At 44.8% G+C, this 23,095-nt stretch overlaps 8 protein-coding genes across 9 annotated transcripts; 4 read left to right on the forward strand and 4 right to left on the reverse strand.

The window, feature by feature from the left end:
- Window positions 1–2,067: 2,067 nt before the first annotated feature.
- EAE98_005252 (uncharacterized protein) lies at window positions 2,068–3,318 on the forward strand (the record flags this gene model as incomplete). The annotated part of the gene is made up of 1 exon (XM_038952873.1): window positions 2,068–3,318. The coding sequence occupies one exon, from the start codon at window positions 2,068–2,070 to the stop codon at window positions 3,316–3,318; it is 1,251 nt and encodes a 416-aa protein (XP_038810715.1).
- A 488-nt stretch (window positions 3,319–3,806) lies between these two features.
- On the reverse strand, window positions 3,807–5,472 carry EAE98_005253 (uncharacterized protein; the record flags this gene model as incomplete). The annotated part of the gene is made up of 3 exons (XM_038952874.1): window positions 3,807–4,087; window positions 4,150–5,159; window positions 5,222–5,472. The coding sequence occupies 3 exons, from the start codon at window positions 5,470–5,472 to the stop codon at window positions 3,921–3,923; spliced, it is 1,428 nt and encodes a 475-aa protein (XP_038810716.1). The 3' UTR covers window positions 3,807–3,920.
- A 1,100-nt stretch (window positions 5,473–6,572) lies between these two features.
- On the reverse strand, window positions 6,573–7,165 carry EAE98_005254 (uncharacterized protein; the record flags this gene model as incomplete). Of its 2 annotated transcripts, none has more annotated exons than XM_038952875.1 (4): window positions 7,094–7,165; window positions 6,952–6,991; window positions 6,842–6,884; window positions 6,573–6,711 (listed from the first exon to the last, which is right to left on the reverse strand). In XM_038952875.1, exons 1-4 carry the CDS (start codon window positions 7,094–7,096, stop codon window positions 6,573–6,575), a joined length of 225 nt encoding a protein of 74 aa, XP_038810717.1. In that variant the 5' UTR covers window positions 7,097–7,165. The 2 variants fall into 2 exon arrangements, with proteins under 2 accessions (XP_038810717.1, XP_038810718.1); XM_038952876.1 differs by having other exon boundaries at window positions 6,573–6,705; window positions 6,952–7,030.
- Window positions 7,166–8,982: 1,817 nt separating this feature from the next.
- On the forward strand, window positions 8,983–10,691 carry EAE98_005255 (uncharacterized protein; the record flags this gene model as incomplete). The annotated part of the gene is made up of 3 exons (XM_038952877.1): window positions 8,983–9,398; window positions 9,469–10,584; window positions 10,640–10,691. 3 exons carry the CDS (start codon window positions 8,983–8,985, stop codon window positions 10,689–10,691), a joined length of 1,584 nt encoding a protein of 527 aa, XP_038810719.1.
- A 942-nt stretch (window positions 10,692–11,633) lies between these two features.
- EAE98_005256 (uncharacterized protein) lies at window positions 11,634–13,577 on the forward strand (the record flags this gene model as incomplete). The annotated part of the gene is made up of 1 exon (XM_038952878.1): window positions 11,634–13,577. The coding sequence occupies one exon, from the start codon at window positions 11,634–11,636 to the stop codon at window positions 13,575–13,577; it is 1,944 nt and encodes a 647-aa protein (XP_038810720.1).
- Window positions 13,578–14,439: 862 nt separating this feature from the next.
- Window positions 14,440–16,930, reverse strand: EAE98_005257 (uncharacterized protein; the record flags this gene model as incomplete). Its single annotated transcript, XM_038952879.1, has 4 exons — window positions 16,642–16,930; window positions 16,171–16,589; window positions 15,936–16,110; window positions 14,440–15,884 (listed from the first exon to the last, which is right to left on the reverse strand). Exons 2-4 carry the CDS (start codon window positions 16,543–16,545, stop codon window positions 14,440–14,442), a joined length of 1,995 nt encoding a protein of 664 aa, XP_038810721.1. The 5' UTR covers window positions 16,546–16,589; window positions 16,642–16,930.
- Window positions 16,931–18,285: 1,355 nt separating this feature from the next.
- On the reverse strand, window positions 18,286–19,503 carry EAE98_005258 (uncharacterized protein; the record flags this gene model as incomplete). The annotated part of the gene is made up of 1 exon (XM_038952880.1): window positions 18,286–19,503. One exon carries the CDS (start codon window positions 19,501–19,503, stop codon window positions 18,286–18,288), a length of 1,218 nt encoding a protein of 405 aa, XP_038810722.1.
- Window positions 19,504–19,874: 371 nt separating this feature from the next.
- On the forward strand, window positions 19,875–22,934 carry EAE98_005259 (uncharacterized protein). The gene is made up of 3 exons (XM_038952881.1): window positions 19,875–21,003; window positions 21,067–21,679; window positions 21,729–22,934. Exons 1-3 carry the CDS (start codon window positions 20,104–20,106, stop codon window positions 22,220–22,222), a joined length of 2,007 nt encoding a protein of 668 aa, XP_038810723.1. The 5' UTR covers window positions 19,875–20,103; the 3' UTR covers window positions 22,223–22,934.
- Window positions 22,935–23,095: the final 161 nt, after the last annotated feature.

Genomic DNA, 23,095 nt, shown 5'->3' on the forward strand with positions numbered 1-23,095 from the left:
AGGTCCGATATCCACGTATTCAATACCCAAAACTGGGCACGCACTTGTACACTACTCAACCGATCTATCCAGAACCCTTACTCCAATTCAGATACACACACATACCCGCATCAAGACGAAACATGTGAGTACCCAAGTAGACCATCTCATCACTACATCTCCATTCACAACACAACACAACACAACACAACCAACCGCCCACCTGATCCAAACATCTCCGCCGAAGATTCCTACACCGAGATCGAACGAACAGCATACATACATATATCTTACATCCACTTCAACCCAACCCAGCCCCCACAAAACGATTTATCGTTCCTGCCAATCTCCAGCACTCAAAACGTATTACCCCGCAGTCTCGCGTTTCTCGAGAAGAGTTATGATTAGCGTAGCTCGATTCATCTTAGACGAGCATACTATAGCAAAACTGATATGCAGCAATACTCATAAAGACGCGAGATCAACACAAACGAATAAGGTTAAAAGCGGATACGACAAAACTGTTCCCCGCGTGCCACTTTGTCTCTCGACTTTTCTTTTTTTCTAGAGTACTCGTAACGCTATCGATACGATTGGCTGGGAGAAGTAGTTTGACAGTGTTAATTTCATGAATGTTGGGCGGGTGCGGGTACGACCGCTTTTAGTGTTGGGGTTGTGACGCGGTGTTAACGTTTTAGTTCCTGATCAACAGTGCTCGTGCTGCTAGAAAGTACCCCTAGGCATGCAGCTTCGACGCTAATGAAATCAGACACACCCACAATCACACGATTTTCAATATTCTGGGTTAAAACCATTCATTAATAGTTTTGATCGTGAAATGTATGGAAGTATTGGAAGGCATGTATAATATAATTCTCTTATCTTTGGGGAATTCATAATGTTGTTCCATATTGTGATTTGTTTCCGAAACACCAGTGTTTTCAAAATAATTTCAACTTGAGCGAGTCTAGTGTGCCGGATATTCGGTCCAGTGCATCAAATTAGTGCTCTTGTAGTTTCCCATCTCGTGATACGCATCTCTAGCTTCAGAGATGCATATCTTCTAGCAGCACGAGTAGAAGACCGGCTGAGTTTCTGTGGGTAAAAGACTTGTTCTTGTTCAAAAAAAGATAGTACGAAAGAAGATCCCTTATAACCCACTTGGCCAGCTACTAGGTAATTCTACTACAACAATTCCCCTTTGTTTTACCCAATCTTTCTGCAATGTTGACCCAGATACGAATCTCAGTTAGCACTAAAGCTGCTAATATTTTTACTCTGCAATATTCCCCCAAATGAGAAACTCATCCAGCACTAAAGCTGCGTCTATTCCAATCTACAATGACTCATTACAGAGCCAAAACCCCCAACGACATATCCAGATACTTCATATCACTACCCCGAAAGAGAAAGGATTCCCACCATCTTCTCACTGCTAGCAACAACCATGTAACGATCTTACCCAACTCAACAACAAGAATCGTTACCATAACTTCCAGAAACCCACAGCTATCTCACGACGCATGACTCGGTATATCGAATATGCGAGTGTGATGTGATGTAATGAGCAAATCTTAGAACATGTTGAGCCCTTAGCTCCTAATCGAAGCATCCGCATCATTACGATCACCGCGTATACACGAATGCGACAGAGATGAGCTGGCTAAGGAACTTGACAAACCCCTCATTCCTATTCCAAGCACTCGCATCGTTACAACCAGCGTACATACGACTATTACGTACAGTATTGTGAAGACCCCATTCCCGTCTCCCAATCTTCAGGCCACCTCTAATATATCCTATCGACGCAAGCATATGCACTCATGCGTGTTCAAGTGCAACAAGAGAAAAACTGCGTCATGGGTCGTCAGAACCGACTGAACGAAAAATATATAAAGCGCTGCGAGAACCACGATGAATGCGAAAAGCCCAGGTCTGAAACAACTCCTCAATCAATCAATACATACATACATACATACATACTCAGCATTGAAAACTCTCGCCCATCATCTATCATCCATCGTCCATCCCTCCATCCTAACCCCCAAAGAAATCCCCAAACTCCAACCAACTCCCCACCCCACCGCCATGCCCACCTACGCCCCCATCATCACCGAGCTACGCGACGAGCTCCTCCGCGAAGTCGACGATCTCGACACCGCCGTGCGCAACGCCCTCGCCCACGACATCCCAGACATGAAAACCTACGGCATCACCTCCGGCAAAGGCTTTCTCGATTTCGCCGACTGGCTGGTGCGCGGCTGGATCCCCACCGAGAGCACCAACGGCCGCGACATCTACTACATCCTCTGCATCTTCTACTTCGTGCTGGCCCAAGAACCCTTCGGCGTGCGTCAGACGTCCATTCTCCCCAAGAATGTGAATAAGCCACTCACGCCGCTCTCGGACTGGTTGGTGCGCTATGCCAAGGCGATTGGGAACTTTATGGATAAGCCCGAGTCGTGGAATGAGACTTCCTTGACGAGTTATCGAAATTCTCCTCAATTCCGCGTGTTTGAAGCTGAAGATCCAAAGAATTGGACGACTTTCAATCAATTCTTCTATCGCAAGCTCAAGGAACCCCGTGAAATCACCTCACCAGAAGATCATCGCATCATCACCTTCCCTGCCGATTCCACTTTCGCCGGTGCCTTTTCCATCACCGACGAGTCCGAGGTCGTACTCAAGAACCTCCCTTGGAAAGTATCAGACTTGCTCGGCCCATACGGGAAACAGAAAGTTCCCAACCTCGACGATAAAACCACATACGGAGAAGTGTTCCAAGAAGGAATTTGGACACATTCTTTCCTCAACACCTTTGATTATCATCGACAGCACGCTCCCGTCTCTGGAACCGTCGAGGTCATCGATGTGATTGAAGGTGCCGCCTATTTAGAGGTACTTGTGGAGACAGACAAGAAAGCCGGAGGACACAATTACCTTGCCCCTCGCCGTCGCATTTCTCCTCGTATGAAGAAGCCAGAGTCCAACGGAGTCACCACACTCGACGCTCCCGACTCACCCGGCTATCAATTCTTGCAAACCCGTGGAATCCTCATTATCAACAATGAAAAGTTGGGACGGGTAGCCGTCATGCCGATTGGTATGGCGATTGTTTCCTCTGTCAACATGAACATGGAACTAAAGGGCAAGACGATCAAGAAAGGAGATGAAATCTCGCATTTCGCTTTCGGCGGATCGGATTGCGTCATGATGTTTGAGCAGAAGGCTAGAGTTTCCAATTTCCCGGATTTGGAGGCGGGCGAGCATTTCTACTATGGCGAGAAACTCTGCAAAGCGCATTACAAAGATAATGTTCCACCTCATCTCAAGAACTAAATTGCCGTCAATTGAATAAACCAATGAGCGCTATCTCGGTTGTGTTGTCATTCCCTTGATGTTTGACGTGGTAGTTACGGTATCCATTTATGTTAGCCAGCTTAATACATCGAATGTTGATCTGGTAATCACACCAATTGCCTTCGACCGAGTGAGATTGTAATTTTGAGAAAACTTGCAAGTAGTAAAATTGGGAAAAAAAAAAAAAAAAAACATTAACAATAATAGATTTAATCCATCCACCATCAATTTCCCTACGACTTTAAGAGCACAGGAGGTGGCACTTGATGTATAGCGTGTATACCCCTTCATCAAATGGCACAACTAAATAATCACATGCGCTCATGATGAAGCACAATACGTCCTCATTACTCCACTGCAACAACCACTTGGAAGTTGTTCATACAACAGAACAGACAAAGACCCCCTGATGTCTTTTCGCTTCTTCGATTTGGTCGCATGCACATATTAAATCATACACTAGGCGTGGGAATTTCGGCGAAGACGTGAAAACAATTATTGTCATGAACTTTCGTGATTTCATTAACATTATCATTATCATTGATCGTCTACAGTCTATGCCATCATGCTATGTAAGAAAATTACTCCAGTATCTCTGACAGAAAACCCCCGATTTTCTCCACCAGCTGCCTAGCAGCCTTGGGGTTTCTCCAAAAGTGCTCTCCATTAGCGATCTCTTCGTACCTGAAAACTACCCCGTTCGCAGATCCTCTACTCTTACATAAACTCAACAGTTTTTCAGTCCAGCCTGGAAAGCGAAAGTTAGTGCCCGTTGATTCAAATTTCTCATAGCAATTGGCTTCTACTCACGTTCGACAGTCTTAGCTTGGACGAAAATATCACCGGTCCCATAGATAACCAAAGTAGGATCAATTGTAAACTTGATGTTGTTATCTATTTTGGGACCTTGCTTTCCGAAAAGGGAAGTCAACCTGAAGCTCCCAATACTGGCCAAATTGTTGATCATGCCATCAGGAGGCAAAGGGGAAACGAGTAGGTAAGCAACTTTGAAATCACTTCCAAGAATTTCCATGATATTGGCATCTTCTCTATCACGAGAAAGTCTCTCTGGAATTCCCAGATTCATCACACTATCTTTGCCCGGGTCAATGGACGAAGGGTGGCTTTCTCCTCTCCTTGGCGACCCGGGATGAACAATAGACTTGAACTTGTCCATACTCTTTCTGACCTTCATCGGTGCATCCACAGAAAACGATCGTCTCATTCCAGATCCATGCATATCATGACTAGCTCTTCTAATATCTTCATCGCCGCCCATTCTGACCCCTGAGCTAGATAATCGAGTTTTGTGATTTGTGATTTGTTCTCCTGATTGAAGACTACGACCTCTCCGATGACCTCCAGCTCGAAGCAATGAATATGTAGCTTCCATCATTTCGTTTTGTTGAGTGGCTAAGAATCGTGCTCGAGATCTTATGTCTGCGTATGGACTGCCAGATGCTGGTTGCCGAAAAGGAGCTAGCATGCCAAGAAGGCTTGGCTCGAGATTTATAGTGATGAGGGATCCGTATGAGTAGCCGGCAAGTAGTAATAGAGGCTGTGCATCACTGCTCTCAACTGATCCTGCGGAGGTATATCTGCCTGGAAGGGTATCATTCGTAGGCTGCATCAAGCGTTCTGATGGGACAGGAGCGAGGGTGTGGAGTTGAGAATCAGACTGTGCAAACGACGGTGGTCTAGATGAATATGGCACAGAAAGGTGATGTAAATAGGTTACGATGAATCCGAGAAATGATATGTAATCCTTTTGCTCGGGCAAGGAGGACCATGAAGTGTGCCCTTTTGAGGAGCCCGCACCACTGGAAATACTAAGTGAGTCTAATGTTCAAGCATATGATGATAGATGGGCAGTTTTATGTACCGAAAATTGAAAGTTCCCACAATGAACCCATCATTCAAAATGGTAGAAGCAATCAAACCAACAACCGCATCATCGTAACTTCCCCCCAACGGAGCGTAAGGATGCGCAACAATAGCAGCTTTCTTTCTCCATGGCAAAGCCTGCGAGATGGAGTTGGGTACCAGACTTGACGGATGGTAGATACGACACTCGAGATTTAGATTGTCGTGGACAGAAGGAATTGTGAAGCTCAAAGTAGGTGGTGGTAGCATAACGATTGTGTTTCCTGAGAATGAATAATCTCATCCCAGGAGTAAGTTCAGTGGAATTGCTGTTGGCATAATGAAGCAGACTTCTCCAAAGTACTATGACATCAATGCCGATTTCCTGTGGTGATGATTAAAGTCGAAGGGTATATGTAAATGTTCGGACTGTGATGGATTTGAGATTGAAAGATGAACATGATGAGGTGGAATAGTTCAAGGCTGTTGCGCCCCCACTAGCCTGTAGATCTCCCGAACGTAGCCCATAAAGAATCGCCAACCACCAATACCTAGGTATTCAATGACGGGACGAGTACCTGGTGAAGTAAAGTTGCGTACAATTAATAGGCATGTACAAGATCTGCATTAGAAAGATATGAAGCCATTAATATCAGTCAATCCAAAGCCCAATTGACTTTTCACATGTAATTTCTGTTTCGAAACAGTTTTCTGTCGATTACAAGACATAACCATAACCGTAAATGATAGGGCTGAGCTGAATTGGCTGAGTATAGGCTTGTAAGTCTTGCATACAACGAGGTAAACAGAACACGTCCGTTTAGTGGGATTTTGTTGTTCTTGAAGAGAGGTAGGAAAGTAAAAGCCAAGAGAGGTCAAGAGATTTCGAAGATCTGATAGAAATAGAAAGAGGAAAAGGGGAGAGTGTGGTTTAAGAAAGATCCGGGTAGAGAGGGGCAGAGAGGGGCAGAGAGGGTTACAGTTGAAGTCTAGTAGGAAAACTCGATTTCGGGTCTTTTCGGCTGGCCCTTCGGAACATGGGGTATCAAGATGTGGAGATGCCCTCTGAAGAAAAATATACATAGTTCGCAATACATCTTCTGTCTCTGGCTACATCTTCATTTTCTTCCTTTGCCTGCAAAAGTATCCTAACTCATAGAGAAGAGAGTACCTCCCATCAACCTTGACCATATCGTCGTTGTACCGCCACCTTCAAGCGGACATGTCCACACAAAAACGCCCAAAACTCCATGGGATCTCGACCCCTATCGATCGTTCTCCAAATCGCAAGGTATCTGCCGTGAATTCATTCCCTCCGCGCATCTGAGATGCATGTACTCTTTTTCGCATATCCGCATCGAAGGCTCCGATCATCTCTTTCTCTCAAAGAAGCCGGAAGACCCTGCAAAGGCTACCGATGTATCCATAACCCATTCACCAACTCCAAGATATTTCTCGATCCAACCGTTAATTTCTTTGTTTTCGGTGACATCTTTCTTAAGGCTGGGTCTAGAGTCCCGAAGGATGGGAATTGTTAGCCTTCTACACCGCCCAATGAAGAAACCCAAAATTTGCATCTGTAGTGCTAGTTGATCATTTCGCAACATGGTCGCAAAGAAAGGTATAGGGGTCAACACACGTTAAACCAGTTGATCTCTTCATACCAGCCAAGAATGCTGAGACTATATCAAGGAGGTCAGTATATTTTCGAACCTTTTGCCGCAAGGAGAACCGGGAGGGAGTAGTTACATAGGACAGCATCAAATGCATAATGAGTAAGTCTTCCGAGCTTTCCCGCGAGTCCAAATGTCAGTAAATTGAGGAAGAACTGAGCTGATTAGGTTCCCAAGTTCTGAAAGACCTGAAAGCTTAGGGGGAGGCAACTAATTACCATATTTATGACTTGAAGGGCGAAGTTTACGCGCTTTCTAAGATAATGGTATGGAAAAGGTAATGTGAATTATCCGGAGCCCGACAAACGTTTGATGCGCAAAAGGTTGGCTTATGATTTGCTTGTTTTGGAAACCAAGGTTGTTGCGATGTGAGCTGACTTTGAGATTGGGATAATAGGTCGTCTCGGATACATTCATTCACCGACGCGATATCAGAACCTAAGGTTAGGATAAGAAACTAGACTAGGAGACTAGGTAAGGAGCTAAGAAAGATAGTTGTTGCCTTGTATGTTAGGCACTCAGGCCGAATCTCGGAAGTTTGCACGTTCGACCGACTATGGCTCGAGTATGGACCATGGAGTACTCCGTGGAGCGTCCTGCGTCCAGTCCTGCGTCCAGGCGCCCAAGTGGGTTCCGGTTACATTTTAGTCTTTGAGTTTTGGCATTCAGGACCGAAAGAATGGCCGATGCTACTTACCTGGTCTCGCTGGTGTACTACTTACTTACTTGGTGCTTAGGGATTCATGTGGACTAACGCACATCTCTATCTGCTATCGGACCTGAGTTGCCCAGTCCCAGTCTCGAGAGAGTCTCAGCAAGCAAAGAAGCAAAGAATGGCCAGACAACAACACACGCATTTCACCAGATGGCACCCCAAGATATTTTGTTTCATTCGGGGTAAGGGATCTGTGTGCCAGGTACCTCGTGCATCGGTACCGGCCTGTACAATTCAATAGGTGTCATTGCATGAGAAGATATAAAGGTAAAATGTGTACGGAGTATCGGTGAGTACATGTCGGTTTACTGGATTGTGTGTGAAGGCTGCGCTGCTACTTGTTCGTACATACACCCCGATATCGACGGAGTACACTTGAGTATATATCTACTAGCTACCTACCCAGATACACATCAGTGAAAAGAGAGGCAAGAGAGGTAAGAGAGGCAGGAGAAATAATAAATCAATTATTGTCACCCATTTTAACCTTGATCCTTTGCTGCGTAATTCTCTCGAAACCATTGCATGGCAAACACCTCAGCTACTCCCTCCCAAGACCTCACCTCACGTACACCGATACCTAAAAGATATTTGACATAGAAATTCAAAAATTCACTATCACGGACCTCCCGGCCGGTATCTCGCTGGACCCTTCACTCCAATGTCACCTCAAACATGTTGATGTGGGGTTGCACACCAGGCAAATCTGCGAAGTGGGATAACCAAACCAAACCTAGTAGTGGGTGAGATGGCTAGCTTGGAGATGAGGGGAGGGGGAGTCGATTAGATTTTTTGCAAAAAAAGAAAGATTTCCCCTCCTCTCCCCTCCAAGCTCCTTCAACCATAAAAGCTTCTCAACATAACCACAAGGTCTTTAGATTATCTTCTATTCGTTCGTGTTCTTCTTCCTCTTCCTCTTCCTCTTCCTCTTCTTCAATCCAACTCACCCTCTGGTCAACTGGTAAGTGTATCATTTACTTTCCCTTCCCCTGCTGTCCATCATTAATATACTTTGGTGGATGGGGAACCCCTTGTGCTTTGTATTGGATCTCAGCTCAACAATCCAAATATTGGCATTCTTGGACTGTTTGATCGTTGTCCGTGTCTTTTGATCCAGCCAACAGATTGGCAGAAACGCGGCACAACTCCAAACTAATAATACCCTTCCTCTTCCTCTCTCTCTGCATATTTCAATCCTTTTGTTTCTCCTTCTGTACCTCTCAAAAGTATTTCATTCAACCAGGTTTCTGCATTTTCCTAATCCGATTGCTCACATTTAAACTGACGAATTGAAAAAAAGAAAGGCTTTTTAACAGTTGCACTTACCCCCACCACATCGAATTCTACCTACATATTCCTCCTCCTCAACCTCCCTCTTGATTATTTTACAAAATGGCCACCGCAATGGATCACTTAGTTACCGGAACCTCCAAGATTGCTTGGTTGGCAAACCTCAACACTGAGTTCAAGCCTACCAAGAACTATCGCCGTACTTCCATTATCTGTACCATCGGTCCTAAAACCAACTCTGTCGAAGCTCTCAACAAGCTCCGTGTGGCTGGTCTCAATGTTGTCCGCATGAACTTTTCCCACGGTTCATACGAATACCATCAATCCGTCATTGACAATGCCCGTGAAGCCGAAAAGGTTCAACCAGGACGTCAACTCGCCATTGCTTTAGATACCAAGGGTCCAGAAATCAGAACTGGTAACACAGTTGGTGATGCCGACATCCCTATCTCTGCTGGATCAGAGATCAACATTACAACCGATGACAAGTATGTCACTGCTTGTGACGAGAAGAACATGTACGTATAATTCACAACAAACAATTGGTCATGAGAGTATCCAATGCTAATCTATTACGACGATTTTCAGGTACGTTGACTACAAGAACATCACCAAGGTCATCGAACCAGGACGCATCATCTATGTTGATGACGGTGTCCTTGCTTTCGATGTTTTGGAGATTGTTGACGACAAGACCATTCGTTGCCGCGCAAGAAACAACGGAAAGATCTCTTCCAAGAAGGGTGTCAACCTCCCAAACACTGATGTCGATCTCCCAGCTTTGTCTGAGAAGGATCAAGCCGATTTGAGATTTGGTGTCAAGAACAACGTCGACATGGTCTTTGCCTCATTCATCCGTCGTGGTGAGGACATCAAGTCAATCCGTAAGGTTCTCGGTGAAGATGGAAAGCACATTCAAATCATTGCCAAGATTGAGAACAGACAAGGTCTCAACAACTTCCCTGAGATCTTGAAGGAGACTGATGGTGTCATGGTTGCTCGTGGTGATTTGGGTATCGAGATCCCAGCTGCTGAGGTTTTCGCTGCTCAAAAGAAGATGATTGCAATGTGCAACATGGCTGGTAAGCCAGTCATCTGTGCTACCCAAATGCTCGAGTCCATGATCTACAACCCAAGACCAACTCGTGCTGAAATCAGTGACGTTGGTAACGCCGTTACTGATGGTGCTGACTGTGTCATGTTGTCTGGAGAGACTGCTAAGGGAAACTATCCTAACGAGGCTGTTACCGAGATGCACGAAACTTGTTTGAAGGCTGAGAATTCCATCGCATACGTTTCTCACTTCGAGGAGCTTTGCAACCTTACCGAACGACCAGTCAGCGTTGTCGAATCATGTGCCATGGCAGCAGTCCGTGCCAGTTTGGACATCAATGCAGGTGCTATCATCGTTTTGTCCACCAGCGGAGACAGTGCACGTCTTCTCTCCAAGTACAGACCAGTCTGCCCTATCTTCATGGTTACCCGAAATGCCAGTGCATCCAGATACGGTCACTTGTATCGTGGTGTCTATCCTTTCCACTTTGCTGAGGAAAAGCCAGACTTTTCCAAGGTTAACTGGCAAGAGGATGTCGACAGAAGAATCAAGTGGGGTATTGCTGAGGCTCTCAAGCTCAAGGTATTGGCTCAAGGTGAGAGTGTCATCGTTGTCCAAGGATGGAAGGGTGGTATGGGTAACACCAACACGTAAGTTTTGATCATGCCAAATTCAGTCCGAATCTTTGCTAATCTATGTTTCTAGTCTCCGTGTCATCAAGGCTGAGCCAGAGAACCTTGGTTTGGAGCAAATCTAAATAGCAAGGGAACAACTTGAAATAATACCATCATGAACTTTAGTTCATCTATAGAAACGATATACCCGAACCTCACCTCGCATCGAACCAAGCTTCGATGCTTTATACGGCCTCTCGAGTTCGTACCGTAATTAGTTTTACCATTCTTTCATGCTTAAAATGGTTATGATAATGAAGAACAAACAAACCGAAAGGTCACGGATTGGGTGCAAACGTACAGAATGTACTGCCTTGTTTATAGACGAATACCAAATGCTTTACCGCCTGAAAATGTGATTTTTATGATGATCTATGGCTAGTCCGATGAGAGTGATACTGATAACAAGTTATCCCCATTCCTTTGAACTTTCTTCAAAGCTATGCGATGTTTGGTTTACAAATTCAAACGAGCACGACGATCTAATATAAGTTGGATTTATGCAATCTCCTTGAAATTCCCACACTTGAACTTGCTTGTAGAAAAGAGCCGACATTATCGAAAATTATGGCCTTGCTTGCTTTCAGCCTCGTCTTCGTGCACGTCCCCAACGAGGCTGATCTCCGCATCTTGTGCCTGTCGCATGTGATAGAAGCCACTGCTACTTGTCTAGATATTATATACTCAATGATTCAAACTGGCAATCCTGCTTATCCTGCTTGATTCACATTTATGCATGTGTTCATATCATTTCAGATAGTGCTCTGCAACTTTAACTAAGTAGTTGTAGCTGTTCCAATTCTATTGCTCCTCCCATTCTAATACTCTTACATTTCTCCGTTCGAAGCCAGCTTGTAGCTACGGCTCTCACAATCGCTTTCATCACATCACAGCAGTGGTAGCGAATACATGTTAAACCTATAAGATATCCTATAGACGAATCTTCAACGGTTAAAGAAGTTACAAATCCTCATACCAAAACATCAGATATCAACAAAAGAAAGGCCTCCAATCTCGAAAACAAAATGTCCCGCTCCCGTAACTCATTCTTCAGCAACTCTTCAGGAACAAATGATCAAAATCATCCTCTTCTGTCAAGCGTATATGATCCGCATAATGATGTTCGTCTGCGAGACCTCTCTTCCCCTTCAGCATCGAGAGCTACACCAAGTCCACCGCCAGAATTCTATAGGGATATGAGGTCACCTACTAGTGCGAGTGCGAGAACACTTTCTCCGAGACCAATCTCGGAATCGGGATCTGCGAGTAAATTTAAAGGGAATGGGAAGGCGAAGGGAAGGAGAATACAATTTGCTGCTCCTCCGCCGCCGATTGTAGGGAGTGTTGCTGGGTTGGGCAATATTGGAAGGAGTTTAGATGGAAGCGGAAGTTCTCATTTGAGAGGGAGCGTGGTTCGGGAAGGAAGAGGAGTTGGAATATTGAAAAGTGTGGGGAGTGCTGTGGGAAGCTCGGCACAAAATGACAGTCTTTTGGGGCTGGAAAGGAGAGAACGAGCTTTGCAGGCGGAATTACAAATGTTGCTAGATGCGCAGAGTGAGGGTTTGATGCAAGGATTCGGTGGAGGTGGTAATAGAGAAGAGCACAGTGGAAGTAGCACGCCCACGACAAGGTCATTACAACGGGATAGAGATAGGCAGGGAGGTAGAAGTACAGAAGGAGCTCATGTGCGTACAATTCCTGTTCGACAACCAAAAAGAAAATCGATCGGACTAAGAGGATCCAGAAAAGGATTGTTAAGGAACATGGGTCTGTTGGCAGATGTTAAAGTTGAGGAAGATGAATTGTTGACAGAAGAAATCAAGAGGAGAGAAATGTGTATTGCAAAGACAAAAGATTGGAAAATCAGAATCGACGAGGTTAAGAGAGAAATTGGCGAATTCGTCTCAGCAGACATAACAAATAATAGAGTCTCTTCACCGAATGAAGAAAGTCATCAATCTCCTCATGCAAACAAATCCGAAGAAGATCGAGAGATAGCCGAACTACGGACTGAAGAGCGGGCTGTCGAAAACGAAATCCGAGAGACGGAAGATAGATTGTTACAAATGAAAGCCAGGCGGAGCTGGCTGGCAGACCGGATTAATGAGAGAGTTAATCAGAGAGAATCGCGATTGTCTAGCTATCGTGGTGCTTTGAGGGAAGTGGAATCAGAAGTCCAGGAATTCTTGACGAGACCGCCGGCTATGGTATCAATTAGTATGGGGAATGAAGAAGGATTCATGACACTACCCCCTAAACGACGGACATTAGAAATGGCAGATGAATGGTGGAGTAAAGAGATCAATTCTTTGCAAGCCCGAAAACTAGAGGTGCAAAAGGAAAAAGAAGCACTAGAAGATGGAGCAAAGCTCTGGGAAGAATCTGTCAAGACAGTTGTGAACTTCGAGGATGAATTGAGAGAGAATATGAAGAGTAGCAAAGTGGGTGATATCGAGGGATTCAAGATGCAAATTGTAAAAATGAAGAAGGTGATAGGGAAGTTGGCTGAAACGGAAAGGATAGCGGAGAGCAAAGGCTGGAATCTGTTGGTGGTGGCTGTGGGTGCGGAGTTGCAGGCTTTCATACAGGGAGAGGAGATTCTGAGAGACGCGTTGGGGAGTTCGGGTGGGGGGGTTCATGGCGATGATCTTGCTATTGAGAAGAAGATAATAGAGAAAGATCATGATGAGAGAAGTATCGATACAGATATGGAAGTGAGAACTACGCACTCGGGAGATGGAGAATCGGCGACTGATGATGATGGGTTGAGAGAATTGGAGGCGGAATTCGCGAGGCAGGAAAGAAGGGAGGGAGGGATGCTGGGAGAGGGGAGAATCGGTGGGGATAGAGTGGGTGGGGATGGGGATGCGGATGTGGAAGAGAGTGATGAAGAAAAACATCTGAGGGAGTTGATGGTGGGGCACAGTAGAGGGGATGAGGAGACTGATACGGATCATGAGGGGTTTTGAGGAGGTTGGCTTGGCTTTGTGAAAGGGGGAGATGGAGTGGTAATATGGTTAGGGTTGAGGAGGAGGAGGAAAGTACTATTGATACCATTGGGAGGGAGTTCCTTTTCTTTAATCACGAGATTGCGTAATGTTGATTATGAATAGATGAATAGATGAATGAATGGATGAATGAAAATGGATGAATGTATGAATGTATGAATGTATGAATGTATGAATATTATGAATGTATAAATATATGAATATATGAAATACATGTATACATACATATGCTTACACCTTTTTCTTTTTTTTCTTCTGACAAATCCCACATCATTCCCCCCCTTCCCCCTTCCTCCCTTTATAAATTTTTGAAATATACTTGAATCGAGTATAGAGATCAGAGGAGATGAGAAGATGAGAAGATGAGAAGATATAAATAAGATGATAGGGATAGGCAGGGATCGGGATATGTTATACTGTATGATATATATATATTAATCTCACCCCATCCCATCCCATCCTATCTCTTCCCATCCCATCCCTTCCATTCCAACACATGTCCCTATGAAAAACTTCTTCAACTTGACTTGAAATTTAAAAACGTAAAAACGTAAAAATTTAAAAATGCGCAGATGTTAAAGATGTTAAAGATGCAAAAATCCAACCCAATTTCCCATATCCATATCCATATCCATATCCAAAGCCCGGTTCCGGTTCCATGCGTAGATACATACATACATACCTCCACCCATCCTTTCATCCTGATCCATTCCATTCACCCTAACCAATCCATCCATCCATCCCACCCCAACCCCCCAACCCAACCCATCGACAAACCCCCTCCCCCGATCCCCCTCCCCCCGGTTCCCCCTCTCTCCCCACCTCAGCTCATCCCATCATGCACCGCACACCTCTTCACAGCCCACAACTCCCAAAACTTCCAATGCTGCTTCAACACAACCTCGCTCCCCTGCTCTCCCAAATCCCCCATCGCATACCCATCCGCACACTCACAATTCGCATCCTCCTGAGCCTCTCCCCCACTCTGCGCCGCTCTCCCACTTCTCTCCCCCACCTCCCCTCCCCTCTCCTTACTCAACGACGAAGCCGAAGCCGCAGAAGAAGAAGAAGGTAAATGCACCGAACTACTATGATGACTCAACGTACGATCACCAATTGCCGTATCCTCAAAATCTACTTCCTCGTCGCTCTCGCCGCTCGAGTCGTCGAGATCCATGTCTGCATCGATGGGGTTATTGAGAATGGGATTATTTCCCTGGTTGCCCGCTCCCATTCCGATTCCGATTCCGCCCGCTCCTCCGATTCCACCCATGCCATTTGTGCCTCCCCCGACATACCCAATGCCTCTCAAGCTAACCCACTTCAATTCCCGCAACTCCCTCCTTAACATCCGCACCACTTCGATCCAGCTACTCCCCTCTTTCAATTTCACGCTTCGGAGTCTCACGCTCCTCAGCGTATATTTATGTCTCCTGAGCAAACCGATAATCTCCCCACTATCCAAATGCCATGCTCCAAACCCTAAATATCTTAGATTTTCCCAGGTGACATTGTGAAAAACCGCTTCGAGGGGTACATGAACAAGTGGTCTATTAGACGGGAACCCCACATGAAGACCCTGTATCTGATGAGCCGAAGTGAAGAACGTGTTGAAGAGAGCTGAAAGTTGATACATTTTATCATCCGATGGTTCCTGTATTTGAATTTCTAAACAAGTGAGTCTATTTGCCAGAGTGGATATTGTGTTATGCGAATGTGAATTGAGAAGAAATGGAATACGCGGATTGACGAAACGAGATGAGAAGCGTGTTGCGGGAGATTCAGACTCGAGAAATGCGTAGCCGAGAGCCCGGGCAGAATGTTCGCATGCGGCTGTCCATTCCAGCGGGTCGAGATCGAGAGATAGAATCGGGTCGGTGATATTGTTGTTATTGTTATTGTTTTGAGAAAAGGCGATCCAGCGTCTTTCTCGGAGGAAGGAAGACCAATCCATATCTACTCTATCCTGAACTCTCATGAGACGAATTTGTTGAAGATGCTTGAACAATCGAAAGGCACGTAGTAGACTCTGTACATCTATTCTATTATTGATGATGGTAGACTGTTCACGTGCTCGTGATAATACTCGAAAAATAGTGAGCTCATCCTTGCGACTGCGATCAAGCTTTGTTCGAAGCTGCTTAAGCGATGGCCGAGATCTATCGACTTGACGTGCATTGCCATTTACTTGTTTAAGATTGACTTGTCTCTCGAGATCAACTGTCGCCGCGTGTGTCTCATCGAATAAAATCTGAAGTTGACTTAGACCTTTAAATGGGTTAGCGGTTCTTCAAAATAATAGGTAAGACCAGAAGATACCTCGATGGTAAAAGACAGGAATCATGTACGAGAACTTCTTGACGTGTTCAGCTAAATGAGGACGCTCTTCTACCAAGAATCGTAACCGATTGAAACCAGCATCGGAGCATCGAATGGAGACACGGGCAAACTGTCTTCCTAATAACAAACTGTAGAACTTCCTGCATGTACGGCTCTGATAAACTTGTCGTTAGAGATGTAATTGGGGATTAATAACGAATGGGAGGATCCATACAAGAGTTGTAGTAATATTTGTATCCTCTAAGGATTGTGGTGGCATAGATTGAAAACTCTCTACACTTAGAGAGGCTCTATGGTCAATGGGAATCAATTTCCCAGAATTATGAACCAGATATTCAAGGATGTTCTCTAGAACCTCGTTCGAGAGTTTGAATATAGGTGTAAGCTTGGATCTAGGTGTTCGCGATTTACATAAGGAATATGCTCTGTGAAATCTCCTCTGCGTCAAGCAGAAGTTGAGCACGTGTGGCGATTGAGTCCATGGATTCCAAGAAGGCGGTCTTTCATTATAATCTTCGTAAAGTAATTGCAAAAAGATTCGAGAAAGGATATCATCTGGAAGTCTCTCAATAGATTTCAGATCGTCCATCTCGAGGAATACAAATGTGATGACTGGACGGAGAGCACTTTTTTCTAGAATGACTTGTTAGCAGAATTTAATATAATCTATGCAGTCTTACCTCACATAACGAGCGTATTGGGACAGAGTGTTCTTGAGGTTATTCGGAGAATATGCAAGGATATAACTAGAAATAATGAATGTATATCAGATTGTTACATCATAGTGGGTGGAATTGAGTGCCGGCACTCTATGTATGAAATTGGATTTCAACGTCGAGCAGCCAGGTTTTATGATTTCTGACGTGTCGATGCGTCTCGAGGGATCACTCAAGGGATATTTCAACGGACAAATGTGTGTGGATGGATCTCTCCTCAGATATTTATTAGAATTTTATTGTCATGCAGATATATTGCTTGTTTTGGGTTTGGTTGGTCAGAATGATTTCATGGCCTTGCTGCAGCGGCTTGTGGGTTACCGATCGTTCGGTGCAAATACAATCATGTGATCTTGGATGAAAACCAATCAAGTATGGAAGAATGAATATTGAGAGGGTGCAATTGATATAATTTGATACAAGAAAAGATACAGATTTACTACAAGGATTCGCCCATTCATGGCTGCATGGAATCATTGGAATGACAACGAATCGTAGGTTAGCGGAGTAATGGATCGTCTTAATTATTGTATAGCGAACGAATTACGGGTCAGAACACGATGATTGTGGTCCTTAGGCCCTAGCACGGGTAGGTGTCTAGACAAGATGATAAACTACGATGCAGACAAATTAGATAAACTTATCTAATTTTCCGACATCTTCATGGACAAAAAGTGTGATGCATACGATTAGATGGTTCGTCAGATAAATGAAGGACAAATTAGACCGATAAAAAGAAACAAAAATGTATTGACCCAATGGTTAAAGGGTTAAAAGGGTGGTTCTTGCTTGCTTATTATGCCCATGACCTAGTCTCAAGGCGAAACATGGATCAAAAATTGAGAACGAACGGCTTGTTAATGTAGAATGTAACTGAAGGCAAGTGAATGCAACTCTCAACCATTTCTGTCGAATTTAATACACATTCGATAATAAACCTAGTCCAGTAGACACGCTGATTTGCTCTTTTGAGTGTGGGTAAATCCTTCCACAATTATTGGAAAAAGGCTTGAATTCATTTGAACCTATGCATCTGTGAACCTGTGCATTTGTGAGATAAACATGATTGGATGATGGGCGCTTAATTCAAGAGTCCCCGCATAACTCGACTCAATTGCACCACACGAGGAGAGATGTCTGAAGGACCAGCTTTCATTATATAATTCTCCGCGACTTGATGAAATAGAGTCCAATGGACGTTCCATCCGGTTGCCTAATTGGAAAGCCCCTCGTTAGCAGGGGTTCTAGGCGTTGTTGAATCATGGAAATGGTACTATGAGGTCGTAGTCGTGGGCATCAATACCCAGACGCCATTAATACGTTGAATCAATATTGAGAGCTACGTTCCAGACAAAGTGAAGCGGGAAGAGATGAGACGATAAACCCTGTCGGATGGTGATTCCTGTGCATGAACTCTGTATTTCTGCAAATGACGTGCATATTGTGACGGCGCAGCAGGCTCGATATTGGGTCGAGAAATTCTGCACGGAAGATATCACTCTACAACCTTATATCCGACAACAGTGGTACTGTATTCATCCTTCTCCTTAATATAAGCCCCGGCCAAGCTGGGCTATCTATGCAGAACGAGGTATCTCGAGGTAAAGTTTTGATTAGAGTGACGATGTCCGGGCGCGATCCGCCATCTGCTTTCTTATTGCAGTACTACTGATTTTTGAAGCAAAGTCTGATTTAGGGGTGTCCTCGAGACCAGCTTGCGCATCGAGCACGTCGACTTCATAAACCTCCAGTGCCTTCCAGCCCTTCTCGACTCTTCTATCGTTTACTGCTTGTCCGCCCGACCTAGTTTCTCCCGACACAACGAGTGCGGTGACAGATTCATCCGTAATAGTTGGCCCATAGGCATCTTGAATTTCAACACACTCGATGGTGATCGAGCAAGTAGTGAGTTTGGTATGTGTTGCTCGACCATTTGAAGTTGCCAGTGGAACTGTTTGAATTGCCTCCTCCTGACTAGTATGCGTGAAAGAAAGAATCGATATGAGGAATTCAACGACGTCATTTTGTCGTTCCTCCCAACTCTGCAAGTGATCGGCATATTTTTTATTCTTCAGCAATTCGTCCCCTGTGATACCGATAATCAATCTCCGGGAAGGGTCCTGAGCGTCGGCGGTTGGTTGTAATAAAAGTGCCGTAGCTGTAAGCAAAAGTTTGTGGCCCGCATGAAGATGATCAAACGTGCCACCAACTGCTACTACAGTATGGGAGGCGGAAGAATTTGGTTGTACAGGCTGTGAAGTATTTTGAATCATGCTCACTCCACCACTGACCATTTGAAATTCTGCACCTAAAGGAGGACTTATGCCATTTGCGAAATGTAAAAAGTCTCGAAGCAAATTCTGTCCTTCCTCGCCTTGCACTGAAAATATCTTGCTCCATTGGCGTCGAGTGCTTGCGAAGAGAGGAAGTCCAACGATCGGACCGCCAGCCAAAATCCCAAGACTGGCATCACGCCCAGAATTCTTGTTAGTGGAAAAGCGTGTAGAATCATAATCCAATAAAACGATGCGAAAATCCACAGCGCCCGGCAGCTTGGATGTAATGTCAATGTCTTCCTTGGCACATATAGAACAGATCAAGCTGTATAGACCGCCCAGAAGCCTCTCCACCTCATTGTATATTTGAGATCTTGGTTCCTTCAACCGATCTTTGAAACTTGACGAGGCAAGTGCAATTATAAGCTTGGTACTTGACGATGAAGTTTTCAGACTCGAAAGTACCGCCGACAATGATGAAGAGTATGCCGCACTGAGAGTTGCTGGTGTAGCTGGTGCGGGGTGTTGAGGGAGCAAAAGTAGGGATTGTGACATGATCGCCAACTAGGTATCTCGCCGACACACTGGGACTTATTAAATCGATGGAGATCCGATGTCAGAATCGAATGAAAGTATGAATGAATGCGAGCAAGACTGCTTGTATAAGAGAACAATGCAATAGGAAGAGAGTTGTTTGTGTAGGAGGTATTTAGTTTGTGAATGCATCAAGTATTACTCAATCACTCCGTCACTCAACACAGGCTTCGAGGGGTAATTTCTCGCCAGCCTTATCAGATGCGATGTTAGGCTCTGTTGTGTCCACCAATGCCATAAACTTTGTCTGCTAATGGCCTAATCAAATCAAAGGCCCCATCAGCCATGCCACCATAACCTTACAAAGTCCATACCTGTACATGCTCACCTGGGTCCCTCCATACTTTCATACCAATGATATAACTTCCAACCTTAATTCTCCCACTTTCTCATCCCGAAGCTCCATCACATTGGGCAGTCAGTCTTATTATTGTCATTATTGTTGTTATTACTACTGCTGCCACTTTGGTTGTTGCATGTAGGTAGGGGAAGGGAGGAAGCAGCCACTCAATTGTCTGACATTTGACATTGAATAGGTAATTTATCCCCTGCGCCTGCGCCATGCCTTTCGATTCTTTTAATATTCACTCAAACTCTCGTTCGTCTTCATCGCAACAAAATGCTTTACCGAGAAATTCGACTTCGGGAGGTATATTACAAGCCGCAGCAAATCTAGGTAGTTTTGGTATGCCTTCATTGTCTAGCTCTGCCACAGGACAATCTGCACCACCACCAACAACGTATGGTTTACCCCATCCAAATTCTTCCCTGCCGACCACTTCCAACAACCACACATCAATGAATCAACAGTCTCAACAATACGAAACACCAAGGCGAGCTCGACACGCCGACGAGCTGCATTCAAATATGCCTGCGCAACGAGGTGCTTTATCTCCAAGAGATTACGGTGCAAGTGGTCCACGTATGACTTTAGACCAAGCCACTCCAGACTCATCTCAATATTCAAATGCAGCATCACTTCCAGGTACTCTACAACCAGGAAGACCAGGTGTGACCTCGACAAATACAGCCCCTTCAATACCCACAATATCGCAAGATCAATATTCAACCCCCTCACGATCCGCAGCCCTTTCGCACAATTACACTCGATCTAGCCCAGCGGCAGGATTTGATAGTCAAGGTTTTGCAACATTTCAAGCAACCACACCGGGCGGATCCGAGCAAAATTCACAAAAATATACACCACAAGGCTCTCAAAGAACTGTGTCCAATACTCCTCTTGGTCTTGCAGACATTCGACCGCGTACCGATTCAACGCTTGCCGAAGGCTTACCTGGGGCCAATCCATATTCATATGATGGTACCAGCGCAACACCTACCAACAGCAACTACCTCGCGCCGTGGGCTCTATATGCATTCGACTGGTGCAAATGGCCAGCGCAAAACAACGATGCTGGGAAGATCGCAATAGGAAGTTACCTAGAAGACGGGCATAACTTTGTAAGTTTATTGATTTCACTTTGAGCCTTAAGTAGATGAATCAGTGCTGATATCAACTATTAGATTCAAATCCTTGATTCCCATATCGTTCCCACCCAGTCTGAATCCTATGTACCTGGCGCCCCAAAATATGGACTTGAATTTACAAAGGTTGCCGAAGCCACACATTCATATCCTGTAACTCGGCTCTTGTGGGAACCACCATCATCGCAAAAGCAATCTACAGATCTACTAGCTACTTCGGGTGACCATTTGAGGTTGTGGTCGCTCCCATCTGAAACTCCAGTCGCATCGGCAAACAACACTATCGGAGGACGTACTTCTAACTCCGGTCGAGACCTACCTCCTAGCAAACTCACGCCACTAGCCTTGCTGTCTAATTCAAAAACACCAGAACATACTGCCCCTCTGACCTCCTTGGATTGGAACACTGTCTCGCCTAGTTTAATCATTACTTCAAGCATAGATACGACATGCACCATATGGGATATTCCCACATTGACTGCCAAGACACAACTGATTGCACATGACAAAGAAGTCTTCGATGTCAGATTTTGCGCAAACAGCGTGGATGTTTTTGTTAGCTGTGGAGCTGATGGAAGTGTGAGAATGTTCGACCTTCGAAGTTTAGAGCACAGTACCATCATCTATGAGCCAACTACAAAGGATGATAAAGGTATGATTTACGAAGCCAGCGTTAGGCATTTTACTAATTGCACTCATAGATACGAGTCCTGGAGGTGGCAGAATAAGTCCAACTTTAGCCCAGCAAACTATGTCCTATGCACCCCCTTTACTACGACTAGCAGCATCGCCACATGATACCCATCTCCTCGCTACATTCTCACAAGATTCCAACATTATTCGTATTTTGGATGTTAGACAGCCTGGACAAGCACTCCTTGAACTTCAGGGGCATTCCTCATCCATAAACTGCATAGAATGGTCTCCAAACAGGAGAGGTACTCTTGCCTCTGGAGCTGATGATTCTTTGGTTCTTATTTGGGACCTACTGAGTCCAAACACTGCCCCTCCTGTTGCTCCTAGCATGAATGGCGCACCAGTATCTGATAATTCTCGAGGGCCCACTGCCAGTTGGCAATGTGATTACGAAGTGGGAAATATTAGCTGGGCGCCTCGAAGCAACTTGAACAATAATGAGAACGGCGATTGGCTCGGAGTAAGTGGAGGAAGGGGTATCTGGGGTGTGAAACTGTGATGAATTATGATGAGCTTTCAGGTCGGCTATTAGAAAGGAGCGTAGCATTATCGCATGTTAAAGCCTGGAGTTCGGTTTCCTGGAGATTGCATCTACAATATTCGAGTATTCATGATTTTATACTCATCGGAGCTCATGTATGATAGGAGTGAGGTGACTGGTCACTTAAATTTACAATTACGAGTAACTCGTATGGCCGAATTGAAATTTCAACAACCAATGTTCGCCTGATATTGCAATATACGCACGCAATTGTCCGAGATGATTGTAACTACAGCCCTGTATCTTCTACAACATCATCAATTATGACTAGCCTGACCAGCTCCACTGTGATCAAGAATTCAAATCAACCTCCTTGCCATGAATATGCTCACTCGGCAAGTATCGACTACCTCTCGGCATTAGAACACGGTACCAGGCAACCCGAGTCCATGTATATGAATGGTAGTCCTGCGAGAAATTCGAGGTTCTAATGTCTACCACAAGCCCATGAAAAGTGTGAGCGTGGGAATACGCTGAATCCATGAGCTCGCAGTGCCGTGCAGTCCCCAGTGATTATATTCAAGACTGAGAGCAAAAATCTTCGATTTTTTCTTATAACAGGATGCCAGTCTTGTATTTGATAGAGGATTCAAATGCCAGCGAAGAATGGTTGAAAGTATATGGACAAACCGATGGTACATCCTTAGAGATGCAACAAAGGACCGAGGTTCCTGTGTGTAAGGAGAGCCTTTTATTGGTTTGACCTCAAATATCGAGTCTTTCTATATAGTTCAATTCAGGATCAGAGGAAGTCGGGTGTCAGTGGGATCAGCATCAAAAATTTATATTTACATCCTTCAACTCAACTTGCACACACAACCTAAAATTCAA

This window comes from Botrytis deweyae (assembly GCF_014898535.1).
Source record: "Botrytis deweyae strain B1 chromosome Unknown BDEW_010, whole genome shotgun sequence".
NCBI classification, from domain to species: Eukaryota; Fungi; Ascomycota; class Leotiomycetes; order Helotiales; family Sclerotiniaceae; genus Botrytis; species Botrytis deweyae.